Source organism: Sylvia atricapilla, chromosome 8 (assembly GCF_009819655.1).
Source record: "Sylvia atricapilla isolate bSylAtr1 chromosome 8, bSylAtr1.pri, whole genome shotgun sequence".
Lineage (NCBI taxonomy): Eukaryota > Metazoa > Chordata > Aves > Passeriformes > Sylviidae > Sylvia > Sylvia atricapilla.
In genome coordinates, this window is record NC_089147.1 from 7,744,984 (window position 1) to 7,765,849 (window position 20,866).

Below are 20,866 nucleotides of genomic sequence, written 5' to 3' on the forward strand. Positions count from 1 at the left end.
AAGTCTCACCCACTCTTGCTCCCTCAGGATCTATAACTATTCACATTTTATAGTAATAGCTATTTTACTGTAGTACTATATACTACATTGCAAGAAAAATAGTATAAAAATAATACAAGAAATACTTATGGCACCTGTGGAATAGTCCTCTAATTCAGACTTTTATCTGCATGCATTAGAAGGTATGTTTTTTCTTCTCCTTAGCCATTAGAAAGTGCTAAGTTCTGCCAGTGTTAGTTTGTCCATTTCCTTGAGATAGGGTAGCACACCTAAATGAATAACCACTAAATTGACTTTGTCTGCTTTGACGAAAGGTATTAATTAGTAACTGTAAGAGGATGCCAGTTGGTAAATTCACTAATATATAAGCAGAAGCTACCAGAGAAGGCAAATAATCTTCATTTCAAAAATAATGTATGGCTTTTTAAGCAAAGAAAATCCACAATATAAGAAAAAAATAATTCAAAAATGAAAAATAAATACATACATGGAAGAATTCTCCAACTCAAAGTAAAAACTGAAACTGATTGGCAGCAAATCCATTTCTTCAGCCTGCCCAACAAAGCTGCGAGCCAACCCAGCATTTGGCAAATGAGTACACAGAGCCTGGGGTGAGATCATAATACTTTATTAGGAGCTTCAGATTCTTGGTGTGGTTATTGTTTTAATTCTCTGGAAGGCGACAGTTGGTTTGTGCAGTTATTTTAGCTCAGGGCAAAGACTGTGTTTGTCTGTTGCTCTTTATAAATTCTGAGTTGGTAGGTTTGCTGAGGCTAATCTTTTCTCAAACTATCCTAGAATTGTCTGATCTAAACTATAATCTGTTCCACTAGACTTTTTAAACACTAAGAAGATTCCATTTTAAATATAATTTTTTTGTACAGGCCCATATATTCAAAAGACAATGCCAGTCGTTACTGTATTTATAAATAATATAGACTTTTTCAGTCTGTATCAAAGTCAATCAGTGTTAGATCTAATTGGCAGAACTCATTATTTTAAGTCAAGCATGACAGTTTTACAATTACAATATGTATTTAGTTTAAATTAATGTCGTCCCAAAAGGAAACATGAATTGTTCACATCAGTAGCAAAGCTGGTAGCTGCTGGTATACATCTCCCAACTCAGCTACAGCAAACACGTTTTCAAGAACTAGAATTTATTGTTTATGCCCTTTAAGTTTCAACATAATTTTTAAATATCTGGAAAATCCCTGCTAACAGTTTTACTTATAGTGCTACTTGCTATTTATCTTCTAAAACACTCTCCTTGGAATGTTCTTGAGTTTAATTTTTCTCTAAGTATAGCAAGTCTGCCACCTAGTGTTTTATGGTACCTCTAGTACACGTTTTACTTGACAATTATTTTTTTACAATTTTATTGATAAAGGAAGTCATGTTCTGAGTCCCTGAATGCATCAACGTGCATGTTTTTAGTATTTAAAGAGATGTCTTTTTAACAATTTTAATTCTCCTTTTTATTAAATTATAACACTGGCGACATAATAAATGTTACTAAAAAATTTGCTCATATTAGAATTTTGACTATGAATAAGCCCAGACAAGAAAGAAAAAAACACATTCCAATCATAAGGAAAATAGGCAGGATGAACTATCAAACCATGTCAATAGGTCCAATAAGCCTAAACTGCATTTTAACAATAAAAGAAGTGTGTATTGTCTTATCCTTTTGCTCTGAGACAATATTGAGCTGATATATTTCTAAAAAATTCACTTGAAGTTTTCATAAATTATCTACATTTGATAATTAAACCATCTTTCTAGTTACTACTACTGAAAAAAGAAAAGACACAACTAAAAAAGTCTTTAGTCCAAAGACCAGATATGAAAAAGTAATTAGACTTTTTAATTTTTAGCAAGTAAGACAAATTTTAAATAAAGCAGATAAAAGAAGTGCTTGAGGATTTTTTTTCAGGCACCACATACACTGCATAAAAATATGGTTAAGACGTTTAAAATTAAAATACAAATTTACTGTAAGAAAATGCATGGAGAATAGGTAAGGACTAGCACTTTACTTTTCCCTTTTTGAAATCCTGGTGTGTCAGCAATAGTTGGGGCAAACACAGCTTCAGAACTGGAGTAGAATCCTTACGAGGCTCCTCAGCCAGAAGCAAAATTTGCTTTTTTTGTCCCCAGCTCCCTTCACAGACACCAGATATTATCTTGAGAGTTTTTACTGAATGTACATTTCATAGTTTCTCACCAATTTTGCACATGAAAGTATCATTCTTCATCTTTGTGAGCTGCTGACATACTGAGGGAATTGCTTATTGCTATCCTGTCTGTATTTATACCAAGGAAAGAAGCAATAGTCTTATAAGCTATAATGATTTTATGGCTCAGAGTTTAGAATGGTAGAGCAAAACCAAATACCAATTATTCAGGTCCATCCCAAAAAAGTCGTTGCAAAATGTTTAGTAGATCACATATTTTTTTCCTGTGCTTTACTTTAAGTAGAAAAAGAGCTGTTAATAAAAGTTAGCCATTAAGAATTAACAATTAAAAAAAAAAAAAGAGAGAGAGAGAGAGAAAAGGAAAAAAATAAACAAAAAAAATCTATGACTACTGTTTTCCTGCTACTAAAAAAGTTGAGGTTTTTATATATATAAACTAAACTTTGCAATGTGTTCTCTGGCTTTCTATTTGCTCCCTGTATGTCCAGGAGACTGAGTAGAAAACCCAGAGGTGCCAGTGGAATGTATAAAGGTATTGACCAGACCCCTGAGGTTTCTGAAGATGGGCCCACCACTTTCTTTCTTTCCTTGCATGTTTCATCCCAGAACAGCTGAGAGTGGCTTTTCAGTCACTGTATGAGAAGCCATCCACAAATGACACTTCACAAAACACTAAGGTAAGAGAAAAATTAAGAAGAGCTCTGGAAGGAAACACCTAGAAAATGGTTAAAATAAAATTTGTACATCCTTTCAACCTTTTTATATATAGATATTAAGGTCTTGTCTTTTTTGAAGGCTATAAATCCAACAAATATTAGGATCAGGGGCATATGATCAATAAATAGGTTTAATTCCACAAAAAGCTGCAAGTCATTCAGTCCCTACCCAGTTTAACTGTCTTTGCAAATGACCCATCCCTTGTGACCTCGTAAGTTTTGGGTTCTCTAATCCTTCTCAAAGGTCAGGTTCTAATCTCTAAAAGCAGGGCTGCTCCGCAGCTTGGGAAACTCTACAGTGTTACACTGTATCTGCACATACATATATATAAAATACATATACATAATGCAAAAAGCAAGCTTCACCTGATTTTTCTTTGTGTTCATACATAGGCCCACTGGACTGTCTGTCCAGCCAAAAGATGAGCACTGGATTAATTAAAACTGTTCATTTATTGTGATTTTAATCCATTGTGACTACATTCTGGCTGTGCATTGCTGAGGAAATATTCCAGAACGCCTGAAAGTTTCCCACTCCAAAGTGTGCTGCCCTGTAACTCACTATTGCTGCCTGTTTTAAAACAGCAACCAGTCTGCAGGAGCAAATGGAAAAGTTATTTGTTCCTCCTCTTCACTGTCCATGGTGGTACCCAGAAATCATCCAAAAATGCTTCTAAACAATTTTTTTAAAGGATAAAAGGGAATAAAAAACTAAGGTATGTAAATCCATGTGCATTTTTTCAGCTTCATTGTCTTAGCTAGGGATTTTCTTAGTGGACGAATGGGCATATCTTGAGTGCTCAGCTCATGAAAATTCTAAAGATATGCAGAGAAACAATGTGATTTACACTTACAGGACTGATTTGTTGTAAGCTTTTATGCTTCTGCATGTAGCAGTATTAGAATCAGTTGTACTTCTTGTTTGATATGTTGCATTGGAACTCAAAATAATGTACATAAGCCAGACATTTTGGAAAGTTTTTGACCTTAGAAATATGGCTATCTAAGAGAGGTTTATTGTGGAAAGTATCACATCCTCTCAAAACAAGTGACTGTTAGCAAGCCTATAATTCAATTCTTGTATTGTAACACATCATGAATTGTAAATTTAAAGTTTCATTTTCTCTGGAACACTGGATTAACCACTTCTCCATTTATGATTTAGAGCTTTGTGCCTGTACACAACCCAAGTGAAGATCACAGACGTGGCATGTGTCCCAGTGATTCCTCCCAATCTGTCTAAAACCATCTGGTTTTCCTGCATGTTCCCTTGCACCCAGGAGCTCTGACTCCGACAGCAATGTATTCCTAATGCTGATGTGTGAAGAACTAATGCAGCCATTTGGATGCACACTTTGCTATCGAGGTGTCACTGCCATCCATCACGCTGGCCCAGACACCACGGAGCAAAAACAACAGCCAATACAAATGCATCATGACAAAATGTTATATTTATGGTTTGTGTACATGCATAAGTCAGCTGCACAACCATCTCTGGCCTCCACTCAGGATTCATTTTTATGGATTGAATCAGCTTCTGAGCATCCACAGCAAGATTGGCTCCCAACAGAAAGGCCTAGGGACACAGAGCCTCCCTACCAGAAACACAGACACAATCCAGAAGCAGACCTGTCCTCAGCTAACAAGGATATTTACAGACAAAACTGTAGCTTCTAAAATCACAAAGCTTTCTTCTGCATTAATATTGGTTTTACTTTGTTTAAGAAATCTTTCATAAGGTCTTCTCTGATATTCCTAAGCAATGGCACATTGTGCACTTTTAGCTCAAGAAATCCTTCCTCTCATGAAGTTCTAAGCTGCAAATTGTTGGATGTAAAGAGAGAATTACCACTGTGTGTTTGTCCATTTGCTATACTCCTTCCCTGGCATGTTCAGCCACTCCTGACGACAGGGTGCTAGAATAGATAGATCATCATGCAGCTGCTCACACATTCTTACACATTCAATATGTTTCTAATTTCTGTATCTTGTTCTCATTCTCTTGCTCTCAAAGAAGTTGTACTTTTTAAGTAACACAATTCAGTCACAAAGAAGGCTATTAAAATTATTTTTAAAAAGCCATGTACAATGATTTTCACACAATCTGGATAATACACTACTGTATGCCCCATTATTGATTTCTTACTCTACTTCTATGAAGTTTTCACAATTTAAAGCAGAAAATTACTCTTTTCCAGTGCTGCCATGTTTGGAAATGCCACATGAGAACGAAATCTGATGTTTAACACACACTGTTCCTCTGATTTCTGGGATTTGATGGCTTTGCTGCTCTCTCTTGTTTATCCTTTTGGCACAGTATCTGTATTTAGATTAAGTCTCTGCAATGTTTCAGTGTGTTACCTCCTATATAAATCTCATTCTTTTCAATCATGCCAGACCCATCCATAATCTTCCTGTGTTTTTATCTGTTCAGATCACTTCTTCAATCACACCACCATCCATGTACAGCATTAAAATTCTGTTTACTCTCCTATATCACTATGAAAGGAAACAAACAATGAAGAGACTAAAACAACCCGTGCTCTCCCAGTGGCAAACTGTTTTCATTTACCCTCTTTAACAGCCCACTGATGTCAATACCAGTGCCTGCACCAGCACCAGACTGGTCCCCCTTCCTAGGCTTGAGGATGGCAGTGACAGGCAAGAGGGAGTAGAGGACTAAGCAAGAACTAGGTAAGATGGGCTGGAGGAGATGAAACCAGCTGGGCTTTTACAGGGCAGTGGATATTCACAGCATCACAAGCTGCAGAAAGTTCCTCAAAGGCAGCAAGCATTCCTCAACCCACATCCTGCTGCTGAAGAGAAATCGAGGTCATCCAGTACCACACAAAAGTAACCCAGAGAGTTGGGATTTGAATCCTGAAGAAGAGCATTCCAATTTAGGGCAGTATTTACACAAGTGAAAAAAAAGGGCAAAATTTAAATGCTTAAAACTGGTCATTTTGAAGATGGCTAAACTCAAGCATGTGACAAAGTTTTCATAAGGAAGATCCTAACTATACAGCAGGTTACTGCCTGCATTCACTGATTTTGATTCTTAGTAATAGAAAAAGATGTGCCTAGAATTTTTATTTCCCAGTCTTATGCTGCTCATAAACACATACAATTTATTTTTCCTCCCTTTTGAGCAATAATAGTCATGTCCTGTAAAAAATACATTTCAAAGAAAAGTGACATTTTAAGTGTCTAAAGAGAAAATTTCTTAATGAGGAGTAAAATGAAGCACAGAAAAAATATCATCCAAATGCCTGTCTTGTACAAAACTGAAACACGGTATGGCCATATTTTAGAATATAGATAACAAATAGGAGTATCTCTTCAGGATGTATATATATATAAAATACATAATTTAGCAGGGAATGGACTGTGCTGATAAGAAACTGTGACTGAAATCTTAGGTCAGTCAATTATCCACAAATTAACTGATTATTTCCCATCATGATGCACCATCCACCAAATACAAGAAACGTAGAATTCCATTATTATTTATAATAATGCAGTCTCCCTATTACTACAATAAAATAACTCTGAGAATTGTTTATATGGGATACTTTAAATGGCTGGAAGTATTTTAAAAATTATCTTTTCAAAACAACAAGATCTTTAAAATATTTTGAAATCTGACAGAAGACAAATAACAGCAGTGAGTTAAAGGTGAAAGGGCATCTTGAATATAGTACAATTTGTCTCCAACATGATTTATAGACCCAGCCTGGAACACGATGGCAAAAAAATAAGTTTTTTCATGGAGGTGCCTGAGGTCTACAAATCTCATTACTGTCATTTCTTTTCAATCTCTTAAATTTAATAACATTTATTTTTAAAGTACAAAACAAATATTGACACACATATCCAAAACAGCCAAAATATTATTGTCTTCAAAGTATGAACTTCTCATGTACTCACTCTAAACATAAAAAAATTATTTATTTAATATTATATAGATACAAAAATTATTATTCTAAATAATTATATTTATGTTTTAAAGTAAAACACTTTTCTTATGCAAAAAAACCCCAACAAATTAAATAGAATTTATTCATCAAGAGTATCTTTAAGACACAGTTTTAGGGAGTATTTTCAACTTGGCCTATAAGACTTAAAATTTATGTTCCAACTTAAAGTATTACATCTGAACTTATGTTATCTGAGAGAAAAAAAAATCAAAGAAACCCACAGCAATGTTCTTTAATAGCTGCCAAGAGGAATAAATGTTTTAGGTCTAGAGATATGCCAACATCTGTACTATAGTATGTAATTTACTATTTTGTTCTGTAAAACACACCTTGCAAATGCAAACCATTTAAGGTAAGAGAGACAGATTAGCAAAGAAAATAAACATTCCTTTATTAGGTAAATGATGCCTTTAAAAGACTCTAAAATAAAGCTTCTGTGTATGTTGTAAAATGAAATGCTAAGAAACAAGGCCAAAAATCAGAAGAGAGGTTATGAGTATGTTCAGACATCTGTCTTTATGTATAAATTCAAATTTGAAGTAGGGATGATGTTAGAAACAACAGACAAATGGATCCAATTGTCTGACACAGAGCAGGTACGTGCAAAAGTCACAAAAGTTAAAATCGTGCTCTCCAGCATTCCCATCTGTTTTTATGATGATTAAAATTACTATTGAACTTGATATTGGAATAGCAAAATTGGCACAGCTCACTAAGGGATTTATGCACATGGGTAATAAGCATTCTCATCCCTCCAGGTCCTTCACTAAGACTATCAAAACTGCAATGCTTCAGAGTAAATTTGCCAGAGGCACCTTTTCTACAACATTAAGAACATGGAGACAACACACAGCCTCCTTTTATGATACTGAGGAGAGCAGCTGTGTCTCATGTCCCTGGGAGGCAGACTGGCTAAACCACTCAGAATGTCCCAGGGAATAGTGATGCTTATACTATTTGCATTTCTCCACCACAAATTCTGTCTTTAAAGCATTGCCACAATTACTATTCCTTTCATTCACATAGGATGAGATGCAGAGCATCACCCCTTGGTCAGACCCTCTAAGCTAGATGTAAGGAATCAACTTAGTAGACTTTGTGTTCTTGTACACAAAGTAAGAGGAGACCAGTGGAGCATTTTATTTTTTCAGTCATAACATCATTGTGCTCAATTTTGAAAAATCTCTCCAGGAACTTACTTTGTTTTTCCAAGGAAATGAAATTATCATATAGCACATAATCAACATTTCAGTATGTAGCATTAAAAATACAAGTACTCACAGTAGCATGTTCCCCTAAGTGGATTTCCAAGATACCTATTTTCAGAGTCACAGCTGCAGGGGGAAAAAAAAAAGACAAAACCAAACATTCCTATTAAACAGAGTACAGCTTTAATGAAAACAGTTAGAATATTTATTCAAATAGCATGAGTTTCAGTACTGGCATCACAAATACATGCAAATTAGAAGTATTGAATATAGTTCTTAATGAGGGTGTGCTCCTTTCTGGAGGCACCTCTCTGTCATGTAAGAACCCAGAGTGACCAGGCTCTTGAATAAAGAACTTCAGTCACGTGCCTGAAGTTGGTGCCTGCTGTAGGACTCAGGGCAGGAATTCTGCTCTCTCTGCACTCTAATGAGGATAGCCAGGCAGCCACCCCAAGCACTGGACCTCCTTATCCCTGTCCCCTCAGTCACAGCTGATTCCCTCCCTGGTTTTGATCTGGCACAGCAGCATCTCAGCTACTTAACTCCCATGAACTTCCGAGGCAATTGCTGCTCTTCACTGACCACCAGGGCATCAGGTGAAACTCAAACTGAATATGATGTACTGATGGCGCTGACAAGATGTGTACATGATAAGGGCTGGAGAAATAGCTTTCTTATTGATAAGATATAGAGTTGTTTTCAGAGACATGAAATAGCCTACAGAAATTCAGTTCAAATTCAGTTATATAACATCACTCTAAAAATACCAAATATCTTAATAGAAAATTATTAATCTGCTTTAGGTTTCCTTGGCTATTTCATGGAAACCTCCAGCAAGATTACAGTTTTCTCTTAAATACACAGAAAGATTCACAAAACAAAGAGAAAGCTAATCACTGCCTATTAAATTTCATATAAATATTTTCCCAGAGGTAATCTGCATCATTTATTATCTTGGACTATCTTTTCATTACTTTATTCTAACAAATTTACCTTGGAAGGAGACATTTTTGCTGTTAATTTATTTTTGATTGGTATTAAAAGTACATTCTAACTTGGATGTCATATCATTTAACAAGCTTCAGACCTTAAAATATTTTGATGTTTGTATTTCTCCTGTTTTCCTCAGTAGTTTCTAACTGGTGATTCCTAACATACTCATTTTTATTAAAAAATAAGCAGAGAATCTCCTTGACCCTTTGTTACAATACCATAAAGAAAATAATCACCAGTAGCAATAAAATGAAAAAGTAGAAAAAAGACATTCTGGACTCTGCCCTTGCACACTGCTGATCCCACATTAGCATGAGAACTCTTTGCAGGGTCAACTATATAGAAATTCAACACTTCTTTAATATACTAATTTTAATAATTGATCTCCAAGAAAACAAACCCCTCTATGCTTCAAGTCTAACTGCAGAACAAGATTTGTGATCTTGTTTACAAAGACACTCTGGCCCTACTGTCCTTCCCACAGAATTTAGAAGACAGTCCAGTCCTGAAGTAACTCTCTTGCATGTACTTGGACAAGAGAAAATCTTTCAGGTAAGAACATTGGTGTGCCTGACACGGGTGTTTTTCTAAACATCACAAAACACTAACAACATTCTAGAAAGACCAGCTTGCTACTGAAAACATAAAAAATATATCCATGTCTGAAAGGGCCTTTAGGTTTGGCATTCTTAAAGAGAGCTAAGGGAAAGGGACCATCTTTAAATCACAGGTTTAAAAGAATTCTCTTTTCTTGTATGTAAGATTGTCACATAAATGAGATTGCATCATGTAGCAACTGATAATACATGATTGAGGTTATTGGAAGAGGACTATTTTTTCTATTGAATTGTTTCAAATGCAAAGTTGATTAAATGCTGGGGTTTTATACCTGAAGAACAAAAATATAAAAAAACCCTCTGTAGTCAGAGTCAAAGAATGAAGGCAAGAAACTTCCCCTGCTGCTCACTGCTAATGGCACTGACCTGTGTATGACATGGGAGAGCAATATCCAACTCCCATAAACAATAACCTTTCCATGGGGAGAAAATAAACAAATTCCTCTCTGAACTCTTGCAGTCACTGCACTCACCTGTGGTGATTTGACCCTGAGAACAAAGGTTTGCATTTTTTTCTTTAATCTTCAAAATCTTAATGAAAAAAGACAGCTGTTTCCATACAGCTTCCCTTCTCCATTCAGCTGCCCTTCTAATCAGATGCAACCATCTCCTGTGGATCAATAAGTACCAGAACCGAGGGATTTCCAGCATCACATATACCTTCCTTGCATTTTTATTTCTATCACAGAAAAACCCCAAACACGAATACGTGAAATAAAAATATCCATAAACTCCATCAAATATAACACAGGCTTCACAACTTACAAGAACACACAGAAGAATGGTTAATACAAAAATTACTAGGTTCTAAATATTTTGCAACGTATAATATTCATAAGTATTCATTCCAATCCAAATAATTACCAATTCCCTGACAATTACAGAAGTGACCTTCAAATATCTTGAAAAGAAAATGGCAATGCAATTTTACAGCAGTTTCAGCATCATGTGCAATGGAATAATAAAATATGCACAATAAAAAAAGAACATGAATTACACCACAGAGAAGTATTTTGATGTATTATCATAGATATTATACTCTGTGTTGGGAGCCTCATGGAAGCACTGAAGCAGGGAGTGATTTTGGGCAGGAGAGAGCCCTGTGCCAGCCCTGGTGGGTGTTATCCCACAGAAACACAGGAGCAGACACACGGCTCTGCCTGGGCTCAGGAGAAAAGGATGTGAGGGAGGAGGAACCTCTCCACGGACAGCACCTGCACAGCACAGAGGGAAAATCCAGGTTCATCCAGTGCTGCAGACACACAGCAACCCCAGTAACTGAAGGGGCATGAGATCTACCTGTTATCTGTGTTCTTTTTATGCCCTGTCATTAAAACAGCTGGTTTATCACACCATGTGCTGCCAATCCTTTCATGCAGAACCCCTCCATAATGTGTGTCAGGAATAACATGAGATGGAGGTTTTACTAGTTAGGGAAGCCTGTTTTAATTTAAACAGAAGATTTTACTTAAACACTTGGTTTTCAGTGGAGGGAAAAAATGAAACTAATAGGATTAAGAATATATCTGAAATTATTCACACAAGCATGTATGCTGGGTTTCGATTAAATTTAGTTTTGTCTTTTAATCCTCTCCTATTTTATTAGCATACATATTGCTCTGCATTAGTCACTGATTATGGTTCCAATTACAAAATTTCCTATTCACTGAATTGTTTCCTTATGAGCTTTACTCATTGTAGTAATTTTTGTACCTTTTCCAAAAGCCAGCACACATTGGACCATATGTGAAGCATAATATATGCCTCATATCTGAGAAATGGGAGCTACACTCATTATTTTATGTGCCATAGGGCCATGATCATTTGCTTTAAGTGGTCATAATGAATGAGCAGTTCCACTCTGGCAGGACTCCAAAGACACAGCTCCCATTTACAAGGACAAATGGAGGAAGGCTCCTATTAGGTTACATACAAGTTCTATGGTTTGTTCCAATACAGAAGTATTCAATTCATCAAGCTCACTGACCTTTGGATGGCCTGCTATTAGCACTTATTTCCCAACTTATCCTTTCAAAACTGAACCATTTTCTTTCACTTTCTTTTTAGCTCCCTGGATTTTCTGGAAGTTCAAAATAGAAGTTATTGACAAATGCATTTAAAAAATAATTGTTCTCATGTTTCTGACAAAGATAATTTCTCACTTTCTCTTAAAATAAAATAAATGTGTATAAATGACTACATGCTTACAGAAAGACTGCCAGACTTAGGGTTTTTTAAATGAATGAAAGGCTTCTTTGTAAGACAGTTTACAAACAACCTTTTGTTGAAGCTTAGCAATGTGCATGTTCCTGCTCTCTGTACCTTGCAGGCTTACAAAAGCAAAAGAACTGACAGCAGGGGGGAATATATGTATTTATATGCCTAATTTTATTGTTCTTACTGGTATGCCCCTAAAGGAAGGGCACACTTTCAAGCTTCTCACCTGAAGAAAACTGTCGATATAACACTAACCTATATCAACAGCTTTCTAGACAAGTGATTTGATCACTTGGAAACCTTCCTATAACAGTTCATTTAACTTTTCATGGTGAAAGCAGAAGTTTCTGCAGTTCAGCTGCTGCCACTAATTGTTAAATCTTTCAGTTAAAAGTGAAGCAAAAAAGAGGAACAGGGGAAAACAAACCTAAGTACAGCTGGACTTCCCTTTAGCTGAGATTTTTTTTAAATTCTCAGGGAAGGCCACTCTAACAGACAGTATTATTTTATTCAACTGGTGCCCTGCTGACACAGTTTTATCTCATTCTGGCCCAGACCAAGGCTTTTCAACTATGCAGTTATAGCATATTATATTATACAGATATTTATGACCCTTATCTCATATTTTGTCCTTGCAAATTAACAGGCCACTTCCACAGTGTCTGGGGTAGAGCTGTCACCTGGCTGATCTATAGCTGGTCATAAACAAGTTTGGGATTTTGCCCAGGTTCCCAGCATTGTGTCTACAAGAGGCTCAGGAGAAATTAAGACTAACAGTCTGCTTTAGCATCCTGGATTGATTACTTGGGCCAGCTTTTGGATGAGTCAGAACAGCTTTCAGGACTACTGCTCACCTCTGTCCTAGCCTACTCCTTCTGCTGTTTTACCCAGTGGTCTTGCTGCTGCTGTCCTCCATCACTGACTGCTGCTTCTGATCCCTTTGTCCCCAGTTCCTGATCTTGCACACCTGGCTCATGGTTTTATTCTACTTTCCTGGTTCCACGGTGGTATGACGCTATGGGGGTTTGGAACAGTGAAATACTATTTACGTAACATAAATCTAGTTATTTGGGACACCTTCCAAGTGAAATTCAAACAGTGTTTGTAAGGCTAGACCTAAGACTTCTCCAGTCCCATGGTAAGCCCCTGTGGCATTGCAAGTGGATATGAAGAACTACTCCATACTACTTTATATTACTACGTCCTCAGCATTGAAAATATGTCCATGCTGTTGACTGGAGCTTTTGCAGATAATTTTGAGGCAGTAGATGAACATTTAGTTCAGATTCACACAGAGTTTTTATGCTCCCTGTTTGTTATCTCGTCTTGAAAGTCATCCTGCTCTTTACAGTACACTTCCAGCAATGAGAAAAGTAGCTGAGGTTATGTGCTTAACTACAGTCAATAGATGTAACTGGCTGTAATTCATAACATTTTGGAAGTGATGCCACAGAAACTACTGATATTCAGCTCGAGAGTGGTGACTTGTGGGCAAAAGCAATAACCCAAGAACAGCTGAGGTGGTAACTGGTCCAGAGCAGTCAGTGACTGATACCTGAAAGCCCAATTCTCACTTAGAGGTGCTCAAGCCTTAGGTCTTGATTGCGGCCTGCCTGGCATCCATACCTTTGGCACAGAAATGCACAAGAACAACCACATCCTCTGACCATCCACAACAGACAGTCAGCAGCAAGGAAAGTGAGTGACCTCACAACCAGCACCTACAATACACCAGCCAGTGTCGTGTTTTGGGAGTTCAGGAAAAGTCAGAAACAGCACCATCCTTCCACAGAAGTGCTAAGATTTAGGTGCAGTAGTTGAGCTCAGACAACATATTTAATGAAAAAGAGGTACTGTAAGCAATGTTAATGACTGCTTTCAGAAAACAGGCTCAATTGTTAATTATTATTGCATTTTTTATCCTGTGATATAATCTTTATTTTGCTGAAGTGAAATATGTGAAATACACAAACGTCTAATCCATAAATGCAAATTTATCCCTCTTAGAGATAAAGGTCTGCTTCTTGACTGCATTGACATTGTACTTTGTGTTACATTGTCCCAATGCTATCCATTAATACTGCATTTATTCCGACAGACAGACCTCTCAGATCTTTGGTTCTAATGCAAAAATTGGACACTTTCACTTCTCACACTGCCAAGATCCTTCCCCTCATGAGCAACTTCAGATATAAAGAATTATCAGCATACCTCTCAAGATAATGATAACCTAAAAGGGTAAAAGGTACCGGGATTTATGTTTCCAGTTAGAACTTTTTAATAATGTGGGGAAATGATTTATTTGTTTTTTTTTTCTTGTAAGTGCACATAACGATGTCTTGAGACAACGTTTTTTTCTGTAGATCAATTTGTCTCCTCCTCATATAATTCATGAAAAAGGCCTAGGCCAGCAATACTTTTTTTTTTTTTTTTTAAATCTAGGCTGATCTCACCAGAAGAAAAAAGTAAAACATTCTAACATCATAAGCAAGTTTTCCATTTCCAGATCCCTCATGCTATTCAAGTCCTTCTTCCCTGCAAGATCAAAAATATTTAATATTATAGAGTACTTATATACTCTTTAAAGTAATAATATTTCAAATCACAAAATCCTTTGCACTCCAGGACAAAATAAGCTTTCAACGAGGTGTCACTTATCATACAATTATATAAATAAGAGGAAAAGAAAGGTTAAGGTATAAAATAAGAGTTTTCTAATAAAGTCTGGATTCTATTTAGTTCCTCTATAAAAGAATAAAGTGACCTACACCCAGCATTTGGAATAGCTGGATAAGCCTCTGTTAATCTTAATGAATAAGGCACTAAATGGATTTTATGTGCAAATTATTTGATGCTGCTTACTCTAAACAAGAAAAATCTCATGTCCATGGCCTTACCCTTTACCTCTGGCACTCCTTTCTCTACAAATGGCCATGTTTTTGGCAGTGGTGCACAAACTTGAATATATGCAAAAAGGTGAACTTGGCAAGCAGACTTCCCTCTTATCAGACACTGTCCTTTCAAAGTCAGGGAAGAGAAATACCCACATTTCTTCTCTCATATTCTGACCTGTATCAGACACTTCAGACATTACTCCAGCCCTTATAAAGTATATTACAGAATATCCTATAACTCAAAATAGGAGGCTATGTTTACACTGAACTGAACCACAACTCTGAGAAATCTTAGCATGGGTTTCTCTACTGCTTCTTTCTTTTTAAAGGGAAGAATTAGATAAGAAGCAGTAGTAAAATAACCATGAAAACTTATTACTGCTTAAACTGAAATGCAGCTCCTCCTAAATGCTTACTTTTCAAAAACCAGTGAACAGTTCACAAAATTCACATACGTTTAATCCTTTTACAAGGCAAATACTGATGAAATGTGTTAAATGTTAACTTAATATCAACAATAGAATATTCATAGAATGGTTTGGAAGGGATCTTAAAGACCATATGAAATAAATATATGCAAGTCACTAGTCACTATGCAATGGAATAGGCTGTAGAGAGGTTGTGGAGTTTCCCTCACTGGAGATATTCCAGAACCATCTGGACACAATCCTGTCCATGTGCTCTGGGATGGCTCTGACCCATTCTGTGATCAGCTTTCCACTCCAGTTCTGGCACTTTCCTGGAGTGTTTGTACATTGCTGTTGTTTAGAGACCATTTCTCAAAAAGAGCAGGAGAGGCAGCACGTCAGAACATTAAATATTTTAACAGGCCCTGACAGTCACAGCAAATGCATCGTAATAAGCTTCATCAAGTAGACCACATGAAAAAGAAATATATATACACACATTAATATATATACACACACTAAATCCCAAGTGGTTTACTGCACTTTCATTAGTCATTACTGAATTGTAAAATTTTACTATTACTAAGTGTGTTTGTAGTAAGTATATTTAGCTATTAAACATTTTATGGCTTGTTTTTAAAAAATGTGCATTATAACACAACTCTTTTATTATTGTTGAATTTAATCTATGGTTTATAATACGGCTACTTTATTACTGTTGAATTTAATCTATGGTCAGTCTCTGAGGGAAATTATTGCAAAGAACTACTCAGTTACAATCTCAGTGCAGAAAGTTCAGTGCTGTGGCATTACTGAGTGCTATCGAGTTCTCATCTGTTTGCATGTGATCTTCTTTGCACTCATTTTGCTTTGTTTTCAGGATTCTGGGATGGGTTTTGTTTGTTTGTTTTTGTTGTGTTGGGGATTTTTAACAAAATCGCTATTTATATAAGACTATAATTTCGAGGCAATTTAAGGAAAAGGCAATTTCAGAAATATGTATTTCAGGATGCCATACAGACACTATAATTTCCAGAAAATGGTACAAATACAAGCAAGTTACTTTTTGTCTTTTTACTTCAAATTACATACGGTAACTTCAATCATTTTCTTGTCATTTAAGACTACAATTTAGCACAATATGGCAATTAATATTTCCAAAAATATGGGAAGTTCTGTCTTAAATTTTGTCTTAAGCCAAGACAAAAATGACAATTCAGAAGCAAAGCACATCACGCCTTTTGGAGTGGACATTGCATCTCACTGATGGCCAAATGCTGCTTGTACGTGGATGTTCAAGAATACTAAATGCAAAATGAAGACAAAGTTATGAATAAATCAGTGAGTCGTGGCCTTCTCTAGGCTGTCAGCTATAAAGTTAGCTGTCAGCTATTCTAAGGAATTTTAGAAAACAGTCACATTATCTGAATTACTGCGCTACTTGCAACTTCTACAGTGCTAATGACAAGTTAAAATACAAACATGAAGCACAAATACCACAGATATTTAAGTAGAATACCTACAGCAGTTGGCAAGTTATCATTCTTACCCTTAGGAAGCCAAAACTCTAGCCATTACATGACATTTCCAGGTAACTTTCATTATTCCTGGATGACTTAGGTACCTGTTTCTGACGAGATATTCAGAACTTTTACTTCCCGTACTTGTTTCCTATGGCATTGACAGAAATTCCAAGAGAATCATTAAAAACCAAACATGGAAGCATCACAGTTTCCAGACTTGTAGCTTCCTTCTTTGACTTGAAGGTCTTTAATACCATATTTTTGTCCATCGGATCATTCCAATACCTATACATCTACCCAGTATATTGTTCTGGTAAGTTCTCCTTCTGTCTAAAAGAACTTTCTTTACCTCACCTCTGCATAGAAGTCTATCAAATTCATGTGTTATTGCCTACCATTGTTCCATTATGGCATATCTGGCCTTTTTTAAAGCCCTTTTTAATATCTAGGATATCAATCCCATCTAACCCGCACCATCTTTTATTTGACTTTAATAAAGAAAGATACCAATCCAAGAGATAGAGAAATATCTATTAAGAATAGAACACGGAAAAATGTCTGGGTGGCTGGAGAAAGGATCTAGTCAGACACACACATCTGGTTTTCCCTGGCCTCTTGCCTATAAAGAGCCTAAATCCCCATTAGTCCAATACAGCACATAACCTCATGAATTTCCTGAAACAGAGATGATGCTGATACTTCTTTATGAAGTGCCAAAGTGTAAATAAGTGTTATTCTCTGTGTAGCAGCAACAATCCTGTAACTGTCAACACTTCCTAGTCTTGGCTAGCTCTCCTTGAAAAGTTATTGGACCCTTAAGAAGAAAACTTAAAAGGAATGGCTGTAAAAGGAAAAAAGGTTGACCAAAATGAGACTATAGCCTCATGGCAGGGGCCTGTGAAGTATTTCACAGCCGGAGTTTTGCTCTGTCAGCCCTGATCCATGATGTCCGTATGGAGTTTGATGGGCAGGCTGCACAGGACTGCTGTGGAAAGCAGAGCTTGCTCCTGTGTGAGTACAGCACTGAACAGGAGCTTTAAGTAATCCCAAAGGCTTCCCAAAGGGCAATTCACAGAATACAGCATTTTCCAAATGCACAAAATCTTATCCTAAACAATGTCAGAAGGAGAAAAGAAAATATTTTTTTTAGCTGCTGTAAGACCTCTGGTGATACAACTCTCAATGAATGAGAGAAATCCCACATTGCAGCTGGGAGTGACTGGGAAATCAAACTCCTACACTCCTTCAAGAGCTATTTTATCATTCCATCCCAGGTACCCCAAAGACTCGATCCCTCAGCAAAGAGGCCATAAGACAGCAGCTTCAGTGGGACTTCTGATCAGTAACTGATCTCCTGTATTTTCCAAGCATCACACTTGATGCTTGAACTGGTTATTGCTGGAATTACCTCAGACACATGAATTACATTTGGTCTGATCAGTTACTTTAGAAGAAAAAAATTTATCTTGCTTTCTGGGCTATGCCAAGGGTGACAAACCTATTGAAATACTTCTGTAATTAACACGCTTCGAAGTATAACTTAGCACCTTTCTGTATGGATTCTGAGGAGACCAAGACATGTCTTTTTGATTTTTAAAATATTGCAGTGCAATATGTGTAGGTATTAAAAAAAAATTCTGTTACTGAAAGATAAAATGGAATAATAAAAGCTAGGTAGTCTGCCAGAACACAGTCCTAAAAAATCCCATCTGATCACCTAAGATATGAAGAACTATATAAAAAGGGCCATGCAAAAAAACCAGACACTCATACAGTTGAAAAACCTGAGAGTTGACTGTTTACTACTTTTTAACTAAATACATTAATTAAAAAACAGTGTTTGCTAGTCCCTTAGATGGGCTTAGGATCAAAGACTTATGCGGCCAACTCCCTCCCTATCCCTCTGTGTGATAACAAAGAAAAAAGTGCTTAGAAAGAAAACTGAATGCTTTACAGCATACTCAGGACTGATGAAGGTGCTAGATTAAGGGGAAAAAAAATCCTGATTACTAAATCATGAAATTTACTAAACTAGGACCTTTTTTTGACGTCAGAGAGAAAGAGAGAATGCAAGAGGCATACAAAAATCCTGTTTATTAACCCAAAGATACAGTAGAGGTGGGACATTGCTGATGCAGAGATTGTGTGGGAACAGTTATGGCATAATCCCTTCACAAGTCTCTATTTCACCAGCCTTGAGCGTTTCTATTTTCTATCCATCATTTTCTGACTGTCTGTTGGTTTGCTTCTTAACTCAAGCCTGCACAGGATAATAGGCTACAATTACATTAACCGCCTTTCATCTCAGTTTGAATTAAATTTGTTCTGCGTGCCAGCATGAAAATCTGTCCCCAGTCATTTTGCTTAAGTCAAAGAATAATAAACTCCCTCAGTCCAATAATTTAGCCAATGGTTTCATATTATGAAATATTTTTAACTGAGAGATGGCATCAAAATTAGTATTTAAGAGGAAAGACTCAGTTACAATATTTGTCACTTAGGTGTACATATATGTTCTGCATTATAGAGAGTGATTTTTAAAATACTTAAAATACAATCCTTTCCTTGGTGGCTATCACGTTCCTAAGGGGTTTTTTCCTCACTTGTTTTCTGACTGGGTTTCTAAGTTATGCAGAAGTTATGCTATAATCTGCAACATTAACCATAACTTAGAAATGCAAAATATTTTACTGTCAATTGAAAAATAATTCTGGTGACTGAAATGGTCCATCATGTCAGAAAAACAAAGTACTTGCTACATTTTCCATAAATAAGAGAAAGAAACCAACTGAGAGCACTGTGAGGTGAATCCTCTTCTGAAACTATCAGAGTAGAAAAAAATCCAACTAATTCACTCTCTGATCATTCTAAGTTTCTCTTCTGGATTTTTATTTTTAAAGAAAATATAACTGGAATGGCCCTCTAATTTCAAAGTTCTACTTCAGGAGTGACTTTCGAGCAGTGTCTTGTGCACCACATCAATTTTGAAATGGCAAAATGTTTTACGAGCAATCTTGAATTTGTTGATTCATAACATTCACATTATTTGCAAGAAAAAGCACACACTCAAAAGGCAAAATATTACATTGACAAACACCTCATAAGAAACAGACATGAACTACAGTGAAATGTTCTGTTTTAAAAACAGCATGTGCACCACATGACCTAGTGCCATACAGAAGAAAATTTTGATAATCAGGTTTGGATTTTGGCATTAGGAAGCAGAATTTTCCATAAGGAATATTCACAAATTCTAGCTATGACTGCTAAATTTGCAGAAAATAATGTTCATACATAATGTTCATACCTGGTAGTTTATATTACAGTGTGTTAATAGAACGTATGACAATTTACTGTATTATGAGTCTGCAGAACATCAAATACACTATTTAGAAATACAGAAAGCCAGATAGATCTGGACTAAAGGTCAATATATCCACTAAGAAGGAAGATGATTTATTAGAATAATCTTTGGGTTGTACTACTGAATGCTTCTTTTCCATTTCTAGGCCTGTACACAACTGGAATAATTGAATTAGAACCTCTACCACATTTATAAAGAAGCTTTCATTCTTTCTTTTCCCTATGAAAGAAGCACTGTTTCCTGAATATTCATTGTAGTTTATTTTAAGGCCAGTACATAAATGACACCTGTCGCAGAAAATTTCATTTGATACAAACATAATAAAAACAAGACACAAGAGATTCTTTGGTTGAGGAAATTGTCAAAGGCTGAGGACACATGCAGAATATGCCCGGGTTGAAATATTTCAATTAAAAGAATCAACCTCCTCTGGCATAACAACTAAGTCAAAAAACAGCCTGTAATTATATCAGAACTTTAACCACATAGAAATATTCAAAGAACATTGAGAAGACAATGAAAAACAGGCCAACGCAACTCTAAGACAATGAGAACAGAGAAAGCTCTAATCAAAGCTTCTGAAGGGCAAATGACCACCCACTTAGTACATCACATATTTATCTATTTTCCAAAAATGCAAGAGCAAAAGCAATAAAGTAATGGTACAGGAAAGGTTTCATGAAAGTCAATAACAAAAAAACAAGAGTATTAAGAAATCAAAAACATCCCAAAAGTTTTTTTTTTCTTTTTCT

General features: G+C 36.1%; 1 protein-coding gene across 3 annotated transcripts in view; it reads right to left on the reverse strand.

The window, feature by feature from the left end:
• ATRNL1 (attractin like 1) overlaps nt 1-20,866 on the reverse strand; it is a 430,796-nt gene that overhangs the window by 262,833 nt on the left and 147,097 nt on the right. For all 3 annotated transcript variants that reach the window (XM_066323527.1, XM_066323528.1, XM_066323529.1), the window contains exon 21: nt 8,173-8,225. In XM_066323527.1, coding sequence (XP_066179624.1) covers nt 8,173-8,225 — 53 coding nt within the window. The remainder of the gene's footprint in view (nt 1-8,172; nt 8,226-20,866) is intronic.